Source organism: Ovis canadensis, chromosome 3, assembly GCF_042477335.2.
Source record: "Ovis canadensis isolate MfBH-ARS-UI-01 breed Bighorn chromosome 3, ARS-UI_OviCan_v2, whole genome shotgun sequence".
NCBI classification, from domain to species: domain Eukaryota; kingdom Metazoa; phylum Chordata; class Mammalia; order Artiodactyla; family Bovidae; genus Ovis; species Ovis canadensis.
Genome location: NC_091247.1, coordinates 123,048,214 through 123,070,111, shown reverse-complemented (window position 1 = coordinate 123,070,111; position 21,898 = coordinate 123,048,214). Strand labels below are relative to the sequence as shown.

The window sequence follows — 21,898 nt, the reverse complement described above, 5'->3', positions numbered from 1 at the left end:
AATTCTCCAGGAAAGAATACTGGAATGAGTGACTATTCCCTTCTCCAGTAGATCTTCCTGACCCAGGGGTTGAACTGGGGTCTCCTGCATTGCAGGCAGATTGCTTACTGTCTTACTGAACCCATATTAATTAAGATGAATAAGTACAGTTAAATAATTCATCATGATACTGTCAAATTAACAGCTATAAAAATGAAAACAGTATCATCGAACCTATCCTATTAAAACTGTTAAATACATTGACCAGGAATAGAACCTAGATCAGCTTACTTGGAAATCATTTCAGCTTATCATGTACCTACAAGACCTGAGAACTGTAAGGAAAATATATAGTGATCACTAGGGTATATGATTTGTTTCTTCAAAATCTCACCCAGATGATTTAAAATTCAACAAATTAAGCACAAAAACTGAGAAAGATACCAAGAGGAAAATCCAGTTAAACCATGGGCTAGAATACGAGCATAAACTTTATTAGTTACATTTAAATTTCTTATCATAGGTCATTATGTTAAAGATCTAAAAAAATAAATTGCAAGAAAGAAATATGTAAAGCATCAAGGACTAACTTATAGAAGCTCACTTCACATGAACTTAATAAACCAATTTGTGTTCACTGATTGGTTTGATATTATATGAAAAATACTAGGAAAAATATTTTCTAGAGAACATTTGGAGGCTTAGTGTCCTAAGGCTGAGGAAATCATACTTTAATGTGCTTAAGCAGAAACATGGGAAGCAAGGGAGAAAGTAATATTCAAGGGTACTTGTTCCTCCTTCTGTGCCTTTATCAAGGAATTAGGTCTTATGTACCTTGTGGAAGATCCCCTGGATCTATGGAGGGCGTGGCAACCCACTCCAGTATTCTTGCCTGGAGAATCCCATGGACAGAAGAGCCTGGCGGGCTACAGTCCATGGGCTCGCCAAGAGTCAGACACGACTGAAGTGACTTAGCACGCACACACCTCCTGGATGCTGCAGAATTGTCTTGTGACAAGGTGCACTGTCTTGTGTACCTGGTGAGTGTTACACCGAAGCAAGCAGTTTTCCCTCTTTTCTCTTTGCAGCAGTTTATCTGCCTCCCTTGAGCCCGAAAGCCTTGGGCTTGGCAGTGCCAACAGCAGCCAAGACTCTCTTCACAAAGCCCCCAAGAAGAAGGGAATCAAGTCTTCAATAGGACGTTTGTTTGGTAAAAAAGAAAAAGCTCGTCTTGGGCAACTCCGTAAGTATGCATGTTTGACTTTCCACTGCCACTCATTTTCCTTACTTCTTAATACCCATCTATCTTTCATCTTATTTCCCCTACCTGATAAACTTTCTATTTTAATCATCGTTGTAACCCATTTAGTTGAATAATGCTTGGTAAAAGTTTCAAAGGAAGATATTATAAAACTTCCAATCCTTGTGATTCCTCTGTTAATAATAATACCTAGAGTATAGGTAATTTTAACATTGTGATAGACACAAGGACTCTCAAGACAGGGGTTACTGGTGCTATCCTTGTTTATTGATGAGTAAGAAATGTATTAATAATTTGCTAAACTGAAATATTCGTCCAAGGCCATGTTTCAAAACCAGCTTGAAACCATTGAGCACACTGCATAGATGTATATAAAAACTAGCTGTGTGAATTTTAAAAGTTTTTCTGTTGAAAAAATTAAGAAACCTACAAAAAAATCCAAAATAGCTCTTTTTAGGTCAAAATAAAGCATTTAAAGGACCTAGATGTAAAGGGTAAGGTTTCTTTGTTTTAAAGTATCACAACTTTGTATTAACAAACTCTATAGCATATAGATGAAGAGACAGAGGAAAGGGCAATAGGGGTTGCATTAGAATTATTGTCATTGATTAATAAAATATAGATCAATACATCTGAAATGACCCTAGGTAAATATATAAATATATAGATAGGTTGATAAATAGATAGATGGATGGATAGATAGGTAGATAAATAGATATAGTCTGAAACCAGAAGAATATGTGTATTATATTTTCTAAATGATGATATATGCTTTGGCTTTTTTTTTCCTTTGATGTCATTTTACATATTGAATTTTTCTCCTGAAATCCTTTTTATCATCTTTCTTATTTATGCTTACCTTTACTTTTCCCCTGCTCTTCTCATTCTGTTGAGTTCAGAACTAGAGTTAAATTACAGAGAAAAAGATTTAGAAAAAAATTTAGCTCCTGCTTCTGGTGGTAAGTGATGAACAGAATGCGGCACTCCCTTAATACTCATTTTGAGTTCTCAAATAAAGGAATGATAGCTCACAAATAATGTCCCATCCCCCAGAATTAGTTTGCTTCCCTGGCAGTACAAGAATTTCTGAGTATGGTGTTCATATTTGCAGATTTACAACTGTAGTATTATTCAAAAATACCTTTCCCAAGTTTCACAGTGTGAAACCTATAAAAAACATCAGAAGCCATAGGAAACCTATCTCCGTAACACATGGGCTTTGTAACTGACTATTACTCAACAGAAGAACAAAATGTTCCTTGGGCTTCTCTTTCTCAGGAAAGGACCCTTTTAGGCTAAAAGAAGGTGGTTATTTGGGCAATATAAAATGTGCACACCAAGACATTATTTTAAAATCTGTTTCACATGACAACTGTTTATTGTCAGAATCAAGACATCTAGGATATAATATAAAGCCTGCAAAAATATAAACACTTCTAGAAACTTAGCCTTTTTATTCGTTTTCTGTGACTGTGTGTCTCTATGTTAGAACAGATGAGATCAGAAGAGAATTAATCACAATTATGTTCTCATCAACGCCATCCAAATCAGAAAATGGCAATAGTTTTTCAAGATCACATTGTAGACCTGAGAAGATTCCTGAGTTCTGAGCGATTTTGTTTTGCTATGTGCAACAATAGGGTATAAACAAAGCTAGTGAGAGTAGCAGAGGAAGAACTCCAATGCTGATGAGGAAGACAGAGACCAAAATCTGTACTTTAGGAGCTATAGAAAAGCTGCATTGAGGGTGGAGCACAGTTCCTGTAGAAACCAGAAATAAAGGTCTTTATTGGGTATAATACTTGAGAAAATAAGAAAACACAGGCACAAGTAAGCTTCAGTAAGTCATGTTTTGATTTGTTTTGTTTTCCTGGAGAAATGGTGCCTGGTGCCACTAGTGCTTTGGTTGAGGAATATAGACTCATGTTCACTTCTGTCCTGAAAATTGGGCATCCACGTTGTGAGGGGAAGACCGTGGAAGCCTAACCAAGTACAGGGGTTGCCACTGAGTGCTGCTGATGCACACGTTAGAAGGAATTAGGGAAACATCTCTAATGATCATGATTTTAATAACTTGATCTAGAAAATTCAGACATGGGAGCACTGTGCCAATATGCTTTCTTTTATCAATGAAAAAAGAAATAGGAGATAGAAGATGATGCCATGGAAAGTAACATGGTAGAGGGCTGATGGTGTCAAAGAACCAAAGTTGAGGTTTGGGACCATGTCCCAGGTCTTAGAACTCTTGAAGAGTTTAGCTCATAGAGGCAAAGAAGCATGAGTTAACTTGACAATAGCTACGCTGCTGCTGCTGCTGCTGCTGCTAAGTCGTTCCAGTCGTGTCCAACTCTGTGCAACCCCAGAGACAGCGCCCACCAGGCTCCCCCATCCCTGGGATTCTCCAGGCAAGAACACTGGAGTGGGTTGCCATTTCTTTCTCCAATGCATGAAAGTGAAAAGTGAAGGGAAGTCGCTCAGTCGTGTCAGACTCCTAGTGACCTCATGGACTGCAGCCTACCAGGCTCCTCCATCCATGGGATTTTCCAGGCAAGAGTACTGGAGTAGGGTGCCATCGCTACCCCTAAAAAAAGATGAAAAAAAATGTTTAATAATCTTATTGATAGACATGGAAAAAAGCAGGCCAATAAATATCTCTGCTTACTTCCTAGAGTATAGCATAGATTCAGGATGTAATAAGATACATTTTTTAGATTTGCTTTTATTAGAGGTATAGTTGATTTATAATGTTGTGTTAGTTTCTGCTCTACAGTAAAGAGAATCAGTTAAATGTATACATGTATCCGCTCAGTTTTAGATTTTTCTCCCATATAGATCAATACAGAGCACTGAGTAGAGTTTCCTGGGCTATATATATAGCAGGTCGTAGAAGACTTAACAGCCCAGTGACCACAGTTTTGCCCCCCTCCGATTTATGCATCGAGATGCAATGCATCTCTGTTGTTTCCATAAATGTTTAAACATGCTCATATCTAACCTTCATTTTAAAAGTCATTGCTTGATCCTACCATCTTCCCTAAATATTGACTTCTTTTTCCCAACCCGTATCATCCAAGCTTAAGTGAGTTTTTTCTTCCTCATCCGTCAGTCACATTACAACCTACCATACGCTGACTTCCACACATAAAATTCTAGACACAAGTTCAGTCTTAACCAACCTGGGTGACTGGTTAGGACATCAAAGCTAGATACTATCAAAGAAATTTGAGAATTGTAATAAACGCAGTTATATTTATGATGATGTAAACTTAAGCAGTATATCTAAAATAAGTGACCTCTTCCCAAAAACAAATTCTAAAAGATTTTTTACATAAGTTGTATCTACGTGAATGACAGATATAGTTGAATGTCATAGATAAGTAAGAACAATATCCAAAAAGGCACTAGCCAAAATAAAGTGATAATTGAAAAAACTGCCCAGATCAAAAGGGGAATTATAAAATTCTTATTTTTTATTATTTTTGTTTAGTTATTTTAAAGTTTAAAGAAAATGAATAAAACAAAGATTTAATGTATTTGAACAAATTATGCAAATAAGTGCAGCTATTCCAAAACACTTTTGCCTCTATCTTCTTACTTGAAAAGCAAAACTTCAACCAGGAAAGAGGCATTAACAATAGGACATGGAAGCCCATGAGAACTGATATTTTGATAGGTGGGGACAGGTAGAATGTTGATTATCCAAAGTCATTTATTTACTCCTATTTTGAATGAATAGCATATGATGAGCCAATGTGAGGTACAGAGTACTGGACTTTTGGAAAATGGTGAAAGCATGGCCCTGACATCAAAGAACTCTGAATTTAGCAAGGTGGATGGTATATAAGTATAGACAACCTTTCATTTAAAAAACAAACAAACACTTCATACTGAAACATACTGTTTCTGGCCCAAAAGAGCTTTACCTGCTAGATTGTCTGAACTCAAGACAATCAGGAACAGAGGTTCTAAATCTCAAGATCCCTGATTACACATCAGTAATCGGGATGTTGACTGGCTTGACTTTTAGTTTTATCCAAAGGCATCAACCTGTTTCGAAGCAAAGCAAGTTAAATTGTGTTCAAAACAGCCACGTCAGATGGAGCCTGTTTGTTTCTCTGACAAAGTTACTCAGTAATAGAACAGGAAAGGCACTTGGGTGAGCTGTGATTCACGGCAGCCTTGTACACAGGATGTCAAATGGAGCCTGAGTGATGGAAGAATCAGATGGAATTTGCAACCAGGTGAATACTCCTCCTTTAATAGTGATGCTGAGTAGAGTGATGACACCCTGAATCCAGGTTTCTCATGGCTTGGTGAGGAGTCACTGTTTTGGATCAACACATCCCCCAGTCACTTGAACATGAATATTTCAATAGCACAGTGATCTGACTCATGGATTGGTGATACAGAAAGAAATCACAAATGAAAGAAAAATAAGTGTTCTTTCTTTTATGATTACCTCAAAAACCTGAGATATGGAAGATCCAAAATATCCTATTTTTTAAAGTGTAACTCAGGAGCATTTTTTGCAAGAAAAACTTGGATATTCATGTAACTTTAAAGTTAATAAGTCAATGAATTTAGTACACATTAATAGACATAGAGTATTGAGATAAAAGAAGACCTTTTCATCCTGTTCTGCTATTGTAAAACATGAGCCGGGGAATAGAATGCATATCTGATAACTACACTTTCAGAGGCAGATCATAACTTTGAAGGAAGTTTGGAGGGAAATATTAAGCTGATACGGAAAACTGAAATTATGTGAGGAGTAACTAAGTTGAAGAGCACGTCCATTCCCTTTGCTGACCTGTCTGGACGGCTGATTACGAATATTTGAAAAGCTTGTTATATGCAGAATCTTTGGCCTTTTCATTGTTTAGTAAGGCTACAAAACTCTAGCCAAAGTGTTAAAAGACTAACTTCATCTCAATAAGAAAGAGAACACTGGGGAGTCAGAGTTATATACGAACAAACTGGCTTGTGAAATAATGAGTTATTAGTCACTGGATATCCTCAAGCAGAAGCTAGGTAAATAGTAGGAAGAACTCTTGTAGAAAGGGATCCAAGAATTGGAAGGGCAGTGGGACAGGATGATCTTTAAGACCAATTTCAAACCTAGTAGTCCTGAATCTATGAAGCCCTAATATTTAAGCCTTAGACCCAGCAGCTCTTCTTTCTACAAAATATGTAACATGAGTTTTGTACTATGAAAATGCATTTCATTTTTCAAATTACAGACTTTTAGAGTTAGAAGATCGGAGAAGGCAATGGCACCCGACTCCAGTACTCCTGCCAGGAAAATTCCATGGACGGAGGAGCCTGGAAGGCTGCAGTCTATGGGGTCGCTAGGAGTCAGACATGACTGAGCGACTTCACTTTCACTTTTCACTTTCATGCATTGGAGAAGGAAATGGCAACCCACTCCAGTGTTCTTGCCAGGAGAATCCCAGGGACTGGGGAGCCTGGTGGGCTGCCGTCTATGGGATCACACAGAGTCAGACACGACTGAAGTGACTTAGCAGCAGCAGAGTTAGAAGATATCTAAAGGTCATGTCTAAAGACCTGCCTCTTGAGAAATCTGTATGCAGGTCAGGAAGCAATAGTTAGAACTGGACATGGAACAACAGACTGGTTACAAATAGGAAAAGGAGTATGTCAAGGCTGTATATTGTTGCTGGGGTCCAGCCCCGGTGGATCCAGGGAATTCGAAGGTGGGGATGGTGTCGGCGTCTTTGGAAAAATACATATTTAATTACAGATAGAGAGAGAGATTAGAAACGGATAGTGTAGTAGCAGATAGTGTAGTAGAGAAAAGGAGGCTGAATCCAGATGGGGATTCAGCCAGAGAAACAGGAGCAAGAAAGAAGCGACATGGGGGAATCAGTCTTTCCGGAAATTGATCCAATTTCTTTATTTTTGGGTTTGCTTATATACCTTTTGTTACATGTAGGGATGAATACAGAGTCACGCAGGGGTCAGCAGTCCTGACCTTTATCAAAATCAGGTGCTTCACATAAAAAGGTCTTAGGGATTTTATGATCCTTTCTTTCTGATAACCAAAAACTTATTTTTTCCAAGGGTGTTTTTTCTTACACCAGGCACCACCCTCCAAATAAAGTTACATTCCTATAGGGTAAGGGTGTAGTGAGTTACAATCAAGAAAGGAATTTATTTAACCCCAGGTTAACATGATTAGTCTTAAAGGTTAATACTTATTTCTCCTATATGCTTAAAGGTTAATACTTATTTCTCCTATATGTTAGTTATATTCATTATAAGGGCAGGGAATATGGAGATTTAGCAGCAAACATCAGCCCAACAAATGAGAATCCTTTCACCAATGTTCCCCTTAAGATCTATTTAGTCTTAAGATAGTGATAAAGTTACATTTTTACATAGCAAGGACACAGTGATTTATAACAAAGTACAGTGATCTATTACAAAAGAGAAAATTCATTAACTCAAAAAGTTAAGTATTGCTAACCTTAAAAACTACTATATTTCCTTTTCTATATTCCAAATACATTGATTAATATATTCCCAGGTGCCTAAGGATATGGAGGCCTGGCGGCAATCATTGACTCAATAGGAAGAAAAAGCCCTATGCTAATTAAGACTCTCGAAATACTCCAAAACTCTCTGTGCTGTTTATGGTTAAGAGGTAGTAAACAATCATGTGCGTAGTGGCAGGAGTATGGTTAATCCTGTCACACAAGCTAGTCTGTCAGCAGAGAGGTTTGACCTAAGACATCCTTGTCCTACCCAGAGCAGGGAATTAGCAGCAATTATTGACACAACAAATGAAAAACCCTTCACCAATATAATTCCTAACCAACCCACTATACTAATAATTTCTAACTCTCCAAAAGAATTTACCTTTAGTAAGTCTAAAACATCTTGTGCCTCTCAGATTGGGAGGCTGTAAACAATCACATGTGGCTGGACGAACCTATACAGGTGGGCTAGATAACCTTCAGAGTAGTCCATAAGCTGAAACACTCTTGTCACGCCCAAGAATATTTATTGCCTTGGAGCTGCACGTTTACTCCTTCTCCAAGAAAAACGGTTATGGAGGAGAACATAAAACAGACTCTGGTTTTGGGGTAGATGCTCAGGAACAGGGGGTTTCCTGAGGCTTGATCACGCCTTTGCATATGCCAAGCCTCCTTCCTCATGACCTTTGCCATGGGCTGGCCCCCGGCATATTGTCACCCTGCTTATTTAACTTATATGCAGAGTACCTCATGAGAAACGCTGGACTGGAAGAAACACAAGCTGGAATCAAGATTGCCGGGAGAAATATCAATAACCTCAGATATGATGACACCACCCTTATGGCAGAAAGTGAAGAGGAACTAAAAAGCCTCTTGATGAAAGTGAAAGAGGAGAGTGAAAAAGTTGGCTTAAAGCTCAACATTCAGAAAACGAAGATCATGGCATCCGGTCCCATCACTTCATGGGAAATAGGTGGGGAAACAGTGGAAACAGTGTCAGACTTTATCTTTTTGGGCTCCAAAATCACTGCAGATGGTGACTGCAGCCATGAAATAAAAAGATGCTCACTCCTTTGAAGAAAAGTTATGACCAACCTAGATAGTATATTCAAAAGCAGAGACATTACTTTGCCCACTAAGGTCCATCTAGTCAAGGCTATGATTTTTCCAGTAGTCATGTATGGATATGAGAGTTGGACTGTGAAGAAGGCTGAGCACCAAAGAATTGATGCTTTTGAACTGTGGTGTTGGAGAAGACTCTTGAGAGTCCCTTGGACTGCAAGGAGATCCAACCAGTCCATTCTGAAGGAGATCAGCCCTGGGATTTCTTTGGAAGGAATGATGCTAAAGCTGAAACTCCAGTACTTTGGCCACCTCATGTGAAGAGTTGACTCACTGGAAAAGACTCTGATGCTGGGAGGGATTGAGGGCAGGAGGAGAAAGGGACAACAGAGGATGAGATGGCTGGATGGCATCACTGACTCAATGGACGTGAGTCTGAGTGAACTCCGGGAGATGGTGATGGACAGGGAGGCCTGGCGTGCTGCGATTCATGGGGTCGCAAAGAGTCGGACACGAGAGCGACTGAACTGAACTGAAAGGCCATGTAATGACCCACACTCTATACTATACAGAAACAGATGATTTCAACAATCATCCAGGCAAAGCAGCCACTGGCAGGAGGGTTGGTGGTGGTTCCCAGCTCTCACTTCCTGGGCGAGTGCTCCAGACAATATACTCTTGGGACTGTTTCCATCAAAAAGAATTTCAGTGAGCTCGTAGTCTCATGGAACATGTTTGGAAACTTAATGAAATTAAACTTTTTTCTTCAAAAAGTTTATAACTTCTTGAGGGTATTACACATAAATGCATAAAAAGTAAAGAACAATTCAAGGCAATAGTAAAAGCATCACAGAATATATTATAAACTTTCTTATAGAACATGTAGACATAAGGTCAGTAAAGTATTCAAATTATTAATTTTTTCCCTCCCTGGATATGTTTGACTCTACTTGGAACAAAGTGCAGTTTTCCTTTAGAATTGAAAAGGTATAAAACTTGAGTGTCAAATAAGACTTATCTGTCCAAAAAGTACTGAAGCCACATGAAAGGATAAACTCCATGGGAGATGTGATGGAAAGGAACCTGGGTCTTTATATGGTTAGTTAGGAAGTGGATGCCAGGCTGGGGTGTGAAGTGTGAAACCAAATTATCAAGCCAAAGAAGTGATAAGGATTGAGGATCAAGTTGCCTAGCTGTGGAGAGAGTGGAAATGCATAGATTAGGAGGCAGCAACCTGAAGAAGGCACAGCAAGCAAAGGAAATGACCTGGGTCCCAGCATCAAGTATGGGAGCACAAGGGAGAGTGAGGAGTCGGGGCAATCGCACACCACGCTGTGCTTCAGAGGCAGTTAACCAGTGAGGAAGATGGCAACAGAGTGTGAACAGGTAGTGATGCTAAATGCATTTATTACTTCTGGTGGGTCATCTGTTCCACATGATCTTAACACATTTACTACCTGGGAAACACCCAGGTAGAAGACCCACCCAGGTCTTCACAGTCCTAATAATAATGACCGTAAACAAAAATGAACAGAGCACACGTGATTATCCTAGCAGGTGGGAAAATGGTAAAAGCAGAAAAATACGTATAAATCATGCAGGCAGTATCCCTAATTAAAGATACATAAAATGTGTATATTATTGAGTAAAAAAAAAATAAAAACTACTCTTGCAAGTTTCCCTTAAATGCATATGAGAAGCAATACATTTCAAAGACCCATTTTTGCTTGCTAAATTGCAATTCTCTTCATGGTCATCTGTCAGATTGTATATCATAATGGTCTGATATCTATTATTTATTATAATCAGCATAAGAAAATAATGGGCAGAAGCAACAACAACATCAGAGCAACATTGTTGAGCAAGCATGTCTCTACACACAAAATTTGGGTTGCTGTGCTAGCCTTTACCTCCAGATTCAGATTGTTCCTAGATGTTACGGAAGTAGCAAATACAATATAAATTCTCAAAGCATCAGTTAGAGATGAGTCATGTTCTACATAATGAAAAGGTCTTCTTATGAAGAAAGCAGTGTTTAGGTTCAGTTATGAATGCATTTATTACATGCCATTTAGGAGCCAGGCACGGTGCCTAGGTGCCTCCTCCAGAACTAATAGACTGAGTCAGGAAGCAAGTCATCATTTATAAATTCAAGTGTGTTTAAAATCAAAATGAGTACTATGGATTCATTCCGAAGAGTGGTCAAGTAGATGAAAGATGGAGCTGCTGATCAGCTGCAGATGATAGTCTTAATCTCTCTGGGATTAGATTTTCTTTTTAATATGATAGCAAGGAACTCTGCTGGACAGATGGGGCTATAGAGCCCTTGCCATATGGGTCTTGGCCTGACTTTCCTACAGATTCATACCTCAAGTGCCAACAGGAAATAAATTATACTCAATAGAGTCTAAGGCCCAGGCAACATAGAGATATTTGCCTTCACAATCCCAATGAACAGGTATCTCTATCTAGTACCCCCAGAGAAGAAAATGTCAATCCTCTCCAGTATTCTTGTCTGGAATACCTCATGGACAGAGGAGCCTGGCGGGCTACAGTTCATGGGGTTGCAAAGAGTCAGACACAGTTTAGCGACTGAACAGTATCAAAACCATCCATAGATCTAGGCCTATGCACGTCCTTTCCTAAATTTCTCAGCCTGGATCTTAGGAAATCTTATACTTTGTAGCACCTCTCCTAAAATTTCTCTAAGACCTTCCTCTGGTGCCTGGGAGAGCTTGGACTGGCAATGCCATCCCGGCAGCACACCCTTTCCCCAGACCTGTACTTGTGTAGGTCGAGTCTCTGCTGCTGCTGAGTCACTTCAGCTGTGTCCGACTCTGTATGACCCTACGAACTGCAGCCCACCAGGCTCCTCTGTCCATGGGATTCTCTAGGCAAGGGTACTAGAGTGGGTTGCCATGCCCTCCTCCAGGGGATCTTGCCAACCCAGGGAATGAACCCAAGTCTCCTGCATTCCAGGCAGATTCTTTACCACTGAGCCACCAGGGAAGCCCCAGGTCAAGTCTCTGCTGCTGCTGCTGCTAAGTCGCTTCGGTCATGTCTGACTCTGTGCGATCCCATAGACGGTAGCCCACTAGGCTCCTCTGTCCCTGAGATTCTCCAGGCAAGAACACTGGAGTGGGTTGCCATTTCCTTCTCCAATGTATGAAAGTGAAAAGGGAAAGTGAAGTTGCTCAGTCATGTCCTACTCTTCGCGACCCCATGGACTGCAGCCTACCAGGCTCCTCCGTCCATGGGATTTTCCAGGCAAGAGTACTGGAGTGGGGTGCCATTGTCTTCTCCGGGTCAAGTCTCTAGAAGCATTCAAATTTTGTGTTACCTTTTAGATGGAACAAGACAGGAAGGCAGTGCCGTCTGGCACAATGCCTAATTCAAGCAGACCATGTGCCCCTGGGTCCCTATTTCTCCCTAATTCTCTTACTGTATCTTGTGTTCTCCAGATTCCTGGGGGAGCCTAGAGACTTTACCTGTAGGGTTGCTCTGGGCCAGAACAACCTGACCTTGTTGCCTGACCTTGGTTCCAGAAGGATGGCCTAATAATTGAATCACTCCTGCTGAGAGAATGGTATCATATGAGATTGGGTAACAATAGATTGCTGTTCCACTAATTTTGGGTTACCCAAAATATTTGTATAGAAAGGGGTCTGGAAGAAATATTTGACTAGGCCCCTCACATCCTAAAAGCGATCCTATCTCAAACACTTCAAAGTCCTTGAAAACTTCACAGAAGAGTCTGCGGAGTGCCTGATGGCCCAGAGAACTTCATAGAGGGTATGGATTGCGCCTTGGGCTTTTCCATGTGCCAGCTCTAGGGGGCCACTGACAAGGTGATAAGCAATATATTACCTGAGTATCCACTGAATCATAGCACTCAAGCCTTCTATGCCTAAACACCTTATGCCATGAGATGGGGTGTAGTTAAGATGCTCTCGCCGTATCACTAGGCGCTTCCCAGGTGGCACTGGGCTTCCCTGGTGGCTCAGCCGGTAAAGAATCTGCCTGCAATGCAGGAGACCTGGGTTTAGTCGCTAGGTTGGGAAGATCCTCTGGAGAAGGGAAAGGTTACCCACTCCAGTGTTCTGCCCTGGAGAATTCCATAGACTGTACAGAGGGGTCACAGAGTCGGAACAACTGATCGACTGTCAATCCCTCGTGACGCTAGTGGTAGAGGACCCACCTGCCATGTAGGAGACGTCAGAGGTGTGAATTTGATCCCTGGGCCAGGAAGATCCCCCTGGAGGAGGGTATGGCAACCCACTCCAGTATTCTTTCCTGGAGAAACTCTTGGGCAGAGGATCCTGGCCGACTACAGTCCATAGCATTACAGAGAGTCAGACACAACTGAAGCAACTTAGTATGTACACACTCCATATTACTAAGAGGTCTCCTGGAGAATGAGTGTTTCTCACTGGGCACACTCTTGCAATTTCAAAATGGGTAAACTAAAACATTTTCTACTTACTGAAGGGTGTTTAGAATTCTTGACTCCTATTTAATATATATCTGTTGCACTTTGCAATCATTGTGACGTATAAAAATTTGCTCCCTTTCCCCCACCAACATAGGCAAATATTTACACTCCCTCTGAAAATTGGTATTGTCTCCTCTATAGAACCAACACAATGGAGATATAATGCAAGCCAAAAGAATGAGTCACATAGGTAATTTTCAATTTTCTAGTACCCATATTGAGGGTTAGTAAAAAGAGACAGGTGAGATTAAGTTTAACAATGTTTTTATTTAAACCAATATAGAAAAATTATCATTTCAACATGTTCAGTTCAGTTCAGTCGTTCAGTCGTGTCTGACTATTTGCAGCCCCATGAACCGCAGCATGCCAGGACTCCCTGTCCATCACCAACTGCCGGAGTCTACCCAAACCCATGTCCATTGAGTCAGTGATGCCATCCAACCATCTCATGCTCTGTTGTCCCCTTCTCCTGCCTTCGATCTTTCCCAGCATCAGGGTCTTTCAAATGAGTCAGCCCTTCACATCAGGTGGCCAAAGTATTGGAGTTTCAGCTTCAACATCAGTCCTTCCAATGAACACCCAGGACTGATCTCCTTTAGGATGGACTGGTTGGATCTCCTTGCAGTCCAAGGGACTCTCAAGAGTCTTCTCCAACACCACAGTTCAAAAGCATCTATTCTTCGGTGCTCAGCTGTCTTTATAATCCAACTCTCACATCCATACATGACTACTGGAAAAACCATAGCCTTGACTAGACATCAGTATAAAATTATTAAGTAGGTATATATTTTCTTTTTTTTGCACTGTGTTTTCAAAATCTTGTGCGTGATTTATACTCATATTTCAAGTATTCAATAGCTGTATGTGATAAATGAATAAAACATGGATCTAGATGAATAGATATTCCTAAAGTCCACACGGCCATGGGAGCCCACTGATGCCCAGGAAAAATTGAAAGAGACTCTCACCAGATTTATATAATCACTCATAGAGTAAACAAGTTCATTAGAAAACCTAAGGTTACCCTACAGTTAGCTGGTCAGATGGTTGGAGAGATGAACCTGAGATTTATGGGCTCCTGGATCAGTGCTATGAAAGAATGTTTTTTCTCATCTATAAATGTTTTATTTGGACTTAAAAGTGCACATAATTAGACTTTTGTTCCTGCTTAAGGGTACAGCCCATGCCACTTGAAACTAATTTTGCCTGCTGTGACTTACGTGTCATTTTCTATTGGCATTTTCAAACATGACGTAGCAATGATTCTTTATCAGATTTCTTTAAAGGGTATTAGATTTTGAAGTGATCAGAGTATTTCCAAGCCCCTCATGCCTTTTACTTTCAGAACTGTATTTGTGAAAAGGAAAGTCTACTATTTTTTTCTGGATCTAGTTTGGACTCACAGAATTCCTCTAGAGCTCTCTTTGTTTCTCTTCCAGAGCACTAAACTTTTTAAAATGTTCTTTTCTCTAATTAAAATGTAAAAAATTTAAATCATAATTTATATGTTCTTTCCTCAGAAGAATAAAAAGCCTGATTTATCCAGCCAAGTAGTGGTTGAGAATATCTCATTGTTTATGAAATAGGTCTACTCATCAACCTCTGTGTCCCCATCTGGACTGATGAAGAATTTTGTGACTTTTAAGTGAATCACTATTCATTTCCATTTCTATTTCCAGAGAGCAATTTCACTGTTAATTGCATATGGTAAATAGTAACTTATGGGTGTACAGTAGGGCAAGGACACCAATGAGAAAAATAAAATGAAAATATTCACTCATTCTGTATAGTGGCAATTTCCATATTTAAAAATATTCCCTAAGAGTACTTTAGTCAACTAGTAGATGACTTCCCTAATGATGAAAATAATGAATGAAAAGAAAGAAATGAAACAATTATGAGTAAATGGAAGTTCCTTTATGAGATTATATTCAAGAGTCCCAGGAGATCCTAGAGGGGAAACCACATGGTTCCTTGTTTAAGGGAACCAGGGACTGTATTGTTACTTACATCTGCAAATGCCTCTCAAAGTATTGTACACCAAAAAGAATTTTAAAATTGAAATATATGGAAATACTGCCTCTGACAGATCAGCATGGAATAAAAGGAGAGAGGTGAGGAGCAACTGCTTCTAATAAGGTGTAAGCAATGCTTTCCTACAATTAGTCTTGCTTCAGGTCTTTTGTTCCTTCAAGATAACTTAAGTGCTTTCTCCTTGTGAGATGAAAATAATGAAAATCATTCACAGTATAAAGTTCTTTACGTTTTAATTGCTTATGTGCATAATTGAATAAAGTAAATTTCATTCCTCAAACTCTGAATCCCTGAGTAAGATCTAGATAGCAATAGATATGTTTTCAGTTGAAGATGACTTTCTTGTAATTATTCAGTTCAGTAACAGAATAACTGGGCTACGAGATTAACTTATTTATGACAGTGTTCCCGAACTAATAGTATTGAGTAATTAAATTATTTTCTAAAATAAATTATGAAAAACAATTACAACAAAATTCTCTTTAATAGTACATATCTACTGATACATTGGTGAATGTTTTTGTGTAGTCTTTGTAAGAGTATTAGCTTAAATCTCTCTACCTAATCTTGAGCTTAAATGGGATTTAAATCTCTTTTAATTAAAAGCATATGTATACCTTAACCTACTTAAAAATAATGAGCATTTTTCATTGACCTTGACTTAATGTTTTCCACACAGTAAATAGCAGAGAGAAAACAGAGCCCAGGTTTAAGTTTTCATTTTTCACTTACAACTGATAATTTATGACCAGTGATATGTTAGGAGATGCTAAATAATTGCTCTGTAAAATTGTTCAATGCCCAGCACACTTACATTCTCCTCTTATTCCAAGGTTATGTAAATGTATCAAATATATCCCAAAGCCAAATGAAACTGACATTACATCAAATAGTTTATAAACTGCTTGGTAAAAACAATTCTTACCAGGGTCTTTTGAAGAAAGATTTAGAATTTTTTTCAGGTTAAAATTACAAATTATAGATTAGATTACAGATTAAAATTATAAACCAAAGCAAAGCCTTATAGAACATAGTAAGCTCTGAAAGTCAGGTTTGTACTGAAGGATATAGGAGTCAGCCAGGTGAGCAGAGGAGTGTTCTAGAGCAAAAGACAAAAAAAATTTAACTCAGCAATTATCTCTCCATTCTCTCAATTTGGAAGAGAAGACATACACTTGAGTTTCTGTGCATTGGGCTATCATTTATTCCATCATACATGAAAAATTTCAAATATTTCTAACAGTGAGAAAAGCCTCACACACAGCACAGTTTTTTTTTCATTTTTCCTAAGAAAAGTAGAAAAACCTCAAAGCTTGCAGACTATATACTTAAGTGTTTTTCAACGTATAGGCCACATGTATTAGTTGCTACTAGGTGTGATTGAATGGCCTACATTTTCCCCCCATTCTTTTGGTGTGTGTTTATGTGTATACCCATGCCATTGAGTGCATATTGAGTTGGAAATACAAAGACCAGCCAAAAAAGAAAAAAAAATGTGATACTAAACAGTTGCTCAAATAAACTTTAAAAAATGTTATTTTAGAACTGACACAATGTATCCAACCTAATATGAATGGTTACTTCTTCACAGGAGGCTTTATGGAGACTGAAGCTGCAGCTCAGGAGTCCCTGGGGTTAGGCAAACTGGGAACTCAAGCTGAGAAGGATAGAAGGCTGAAGAAAAAGTAGGTTTGGAGATTTTTTTTTTCCCTTCTCTTTCTAACTTTTACTTACTTTGTATCATTGTTTGTGGGGAATTAAAAACAGAGTAATTGGAAAGAAAACAATAGACGGAGGCCAGTGTTATCCTGGTATTCCCTGCAACTATTTGGTGCTCCAGTGTTACGATTATAAACATCTAACTATTAAAAGATTTTGGCCCCTAGTGTAAATAAACAGTTGTTTTTAAAGAGATCAAAGCTTTTATTTCAAAACTCAAATATATTTAAAATATTTAAATGTAGCCTTACAAATAATGTAATATTCCATTTGAAGTTGAATTCAGTACTCAACTGGTATGATAAAATGGAGATTATACCACCCGACTCTCATGACAATTAAAGGACCTCCTCCTAAAATGGAGTATTTAAAAGGAGACCATTTCTCTGACTGATTGAATGTAAACTTATTTTAGAATCACAGCAGATTGTTTTGCATCTGTCAGGAAACTGATAGTATATTTTTTCATTCACATATAATATGGAACATTTAAATGAACTTGCAAAATTGGCAATTTTGGAGTCTCAGCAGCTGTTAGACACAAGTGGGTCTATATATATATAACATATTTTTTAATGCATAGTAACATTTTCAGTGAAGACATAGAGCCTTTAGAGCATGTTCTTTAAAATCCAAAGAATTTCTCTTTATTCCAGGATCTATTGGTTGGTTATTCCTTTTCTTCCCTCTCAAATATTTATTATGTTAGGCTTGTAGTTTTCATACTTACCTTCTTTCCTATGAAAGTATGTTCATTGCTCTAGTCACCATTATTATTGACATGCAAGTGGCTATCCTATGCTAATTAATTTATCTCATATTTTCCCTTCTCACTTGCTTTGCAGATGTGTGCTAATAATGAAAAAAAAATACGTATTTAAAAGTTGTAGAAGAATCTACTAGTATAACCGTTGCATTAACTTTCTACTTACTGAAATTAATTATATATCCAAATTTAGTAGAAATGCTATACAGAAAAAAGAAGTGACCTTGGGAGCGTTCTTTCTTGAATACAATTAAATGCTCAATCACATTCTATACTAATAAATATTACCTTTTTAATTACTGGTCACTCAAAGTATATATATAAAGATTAAATTTATTTGAAGTCTAAAGGATTTTCAGTGTATTTATTTGAAATTGCTTTAAGTCTAAAGTAGTAATAATAATCCAACCCTAGCCTGGCTAAGCACTTAGTTTATTTCCCTTTAAAGTTAATTCTCATTTTTCCCACAGTGAAATAGTTAAAAATAATGGCAATCTGGCCAGTTTTCATCTTACATTTAAGGCAGTATGGAGGCAATGCCTCACATAATTCATTTGTTGTTTATGAGACCAAGTTAAATGTCAATTTTAACAGCTACTGAAGTTAAAAATTCCCATTATACCATGACTTAACAAAATCATAAATTTAGAATTAAGGTTTAGGAATTGTTACCTTTATACACTGTTAGATTGATTTGATATTAATCTTATAGAATTATTCCTTAAATCCTAAGTATTCTCACAGTAAGAAAATGATTTTAAGTTCTGGACTTGGTTTAAAGATCTTCCTGTGCTTGATTTCATTACTTCATTTTGAAATACATTTTGGCAAAATATAATTTTAAAATGTAGAACATGGAGTTCTTGTCTTGAACATCAAGAAAAATATTAAGAATAAACCATAATACAACAAAGGCTAACATTCCTTAGCACAACTATTTCCTGTAGAATAATATTATTTGAGTTAAAATGGATACAACAAGGCAAAGTGTTGTTGCTAATTAGTGAAAAGACCGAAGCATCTCTCTTATTATTGACCATCTCATAGCAAAAGACCAATAAGTATAGATATTCAACCTATATTTGTAAGACATATAAGGAAGTGCTAACACTCATCCATGCCTTCTATGGCACCATGCCTGGGCTTCTGGGTTACCAAAAAGTCACGAGTCCTCATGGAATGGGTTTTACAAGATAAGCAAGTTAAATTATTTTTAATTGATATAGTTTCAAACTTTACTTCTATCAAATTTCTTATTACATGATTAAACACTGGTCATGTTCTCAAATTTTCTGAAGCATTTAAAATTTTATTTAAATAATTCTCATGTTCTTTGTTTAAAAGACACTATATCCTCTTTATTTTTTAAGACACTATATCCTCTTTAAATGTGCTTCAACGAATCATACTATTTTCTGTGTTCAGATTCCATATATCTACTTTCAAGATGAAAAAGAATTCAAGTACATTTTTAAAAAATGCGCACACACAAAAATGGAGAAAACAGTTTCAAATCTTTAAACACTATAGTCTGCACAGACATGGTTGCAATGACTATGGCTTCCCACCAGTTGTTCATCTACATTCTATCCAATGACCAAGCCAAATGATGTGTCCAGGACACAGCACTTATACTTGTGATCACTGTCCCAAAGTTCATATCAGAGATTCATTTCATTAGTCCCCCTGTGGAAATAGCACAGCTGGAAAATCTCATTTTTAACTTTACTAAGATATCAGGTATCTCTGATTGACAACCTGTGAATTTAAATTTAATTGGTTAAAATCTTTAAATAAATTACTTATGACACATTTTGAAAAACCATATGGGAGAGAAATCAGAGAGCAGCATTCAAGATATTCCAAATGTTTGCAAAGTTCAGAAATTTACAACGTTGGCGTCCCAGAAAAAGGTCTAATTTGAGGTACACTTACCATTCAGCAACTAAAGACAGATAGATTCAAACATCTTACTAGGGCTGTGTTCCTATTGTTCTGCTTTTGCTTTGCTTCCTGGTACAGACATTTGTTTTTCTTCTAATTCTAGCTACTGTCCTATGATGAGAAATAGGAAATCAAGAATACCGTATCTGCTAAAGCATCCACTGTTTTAAAAATTCTTAGGTTGAGTATGATCTTCCTGAGTTGTATATTATCACACAGGTGCTATTCTTCCCTCAGAACAGCATCTAACCTGAAGGTCTAAAGTCAACCTATTGTTCTGCCTAGTTCATTTTTATTCCATCTTATCTTTGTTATACTTTCCTTAAAAGCTTCAATTCTATAAATTTCTTCAGCAGGCTTATATGGAATACAGTTAATACCTAATGATAATTCTGTCAAACTGAAACTCATCTTGAAATTCTTTGAGCTGTTGTTGTTTAGTAGCTGTGTCTGACTCTGCAACCCCATGGACTGCAGCATGCCAGGCTTTCCTATCCTTCACTATCTCCCAGAGTTTGCTCAGACTCATGTCTGTTGAATCCATGATGCCATCCAACCATCTCATCCTCTGTTGCCCCCTTATCTTCCTGCCCTCAATCTTTCCCAGCGTCAGGGTCTTTTCCAGTGAGTCAGCTCTTCACATCAGGTGGCCAAAGTATTGAAACTTCAGCTTCGGCATCAGTCCTTCCAATTAATACTCAAGGTACTTCACATTAATTTGTCTAGTCTTCCTCTTTAAAATTGAGCCAGTGTTTCTGGAGCCTTGTGGTATAGTTCTCCAAATCTTAAAGGGTTGAATCATTTATTATTTTCAATATGTCTCCATATTAAAATTGTGATTCTCCAGAGTTCTCTTAATGTGTCTCTATTATCTTTTCCATCATTTTTGTTTGATTTCATTGGATGGTAAGCATCTTTTCTAATTTAATATCAATTGAATATCTTTGCTATTTCTAAGACTAGACCTGAGAACCTCACTTCTTCCCTTTTATACCTTCCATCCTGATCTTTAAGAACCTATTTCCCTATCTTTACTCTCCAGCAAATGTTTTAGACTAAACCCTAAACCTTCTTTCTCAGGATGGCCAGTTAGTCAACCACACAACTCTATAAAATAACTGCACCTTATTAAAGAAGCTACTGCAAGATCCAAAATGTACATGGCCTAGCTCACCAAAAACCTCAGTTTATAAATATTCTTTGACTCCCTAACTCCCCAAACTTCTCTTAGAATCTGGATATTGGTATTAATATTTTAGTACCCAGTGAATAGAAACTCTGTTCTTTGCCAAAGTTTAGAATTTATTTGCTGGTAAACAGAGGAGTCAGACAATAAGAGATCAAAATGTCAGCTTTGTTACTGATGCAGCTGTTAGAACACAGCTTCAGTTCAGTTCAGTTCAGTCGCTCAGTCGTGTCCGACTCTTTGCGAACCCAGCTTAGGCATATGGAAATAAAAGGAGGTTCCTAAAACTGAACCGCCAAGTTAAAGTCACTTGACACAGAAAGAAACACTAGTCACAGTTTCCAGGATGTACAAGTGTAAGGTATATGTAGTGTCGTGAAGCCATCCGTCGTGTCCAACTCTTTGTGACCCCTTGGACCGCCATCCATGGGATTTTCTTCTTAAAAATAGCATTTGCATCATTATGATTCCTTAAATATGTTACTCTAGAATCGATAACTATGAACTCACCAAAAAAGAGATGAAATTTTGTCCTTAGTATCTTTGCCTAAAAAAGAGCTTTAGAAGTATCCATTATTATGTATTAATGCCTCTTCAGATTTCTTACCCATTTTTTTCCACCTAGAATATATTTAGCTGCTAATTTCCCATATCACCATCTCCATAAATATGTTGGTAAGGCTTATGACAAACTTTTTATATCCTTAGAGATCTGTAAATATATTTTATACCTAAATTAATGGAAAATTGTAAAAGTATTAGTTTAAAATAATTTCCCCTCAAAGCTTTAAACATACTACTCTTTGGGCTTCCACTTATGTCTAATGTCAGTTGGTTGTCATTGTTTCCTGGTATAACATTCCTTTCTCTTTCCCTGAAAGCTTGATTTCTCACTTAATCCTGAGATTCAGAAATGTCATAATACATTTATATTCAAATAATTTCTATGTTTCATTTT

At 37.8% G+C, this 21,898-nt stretch overlaps 1 protein-coding gene across 1 annotated transcript in view; it reads left to right on the top strand.

The window, feature by feature from the left end:
- PPFIA2 (PTPRF interacting protein alpha 2) overlaps positions 1 to 21,898 on the top strand; it is a 511,234-nt gene that overhangs the window by 429,603 nt on the left and 59,733 nt on the right. Inside the window, exons 19-20 of the mRNA XM_069584127.1 lie at positions 1,068 to 1,222; positions 16,917 to 17,010. Coding sequence (XP_069440228.1) covers positions 1,068 to 1,222; positions 16,917 to 17,010 — 249 coding nt within the window. The remainder of the gene's footprint in view (positions 1 to 1,067; positions 1,223 to 16,916; positions 17,011 to 21,898) is intronic.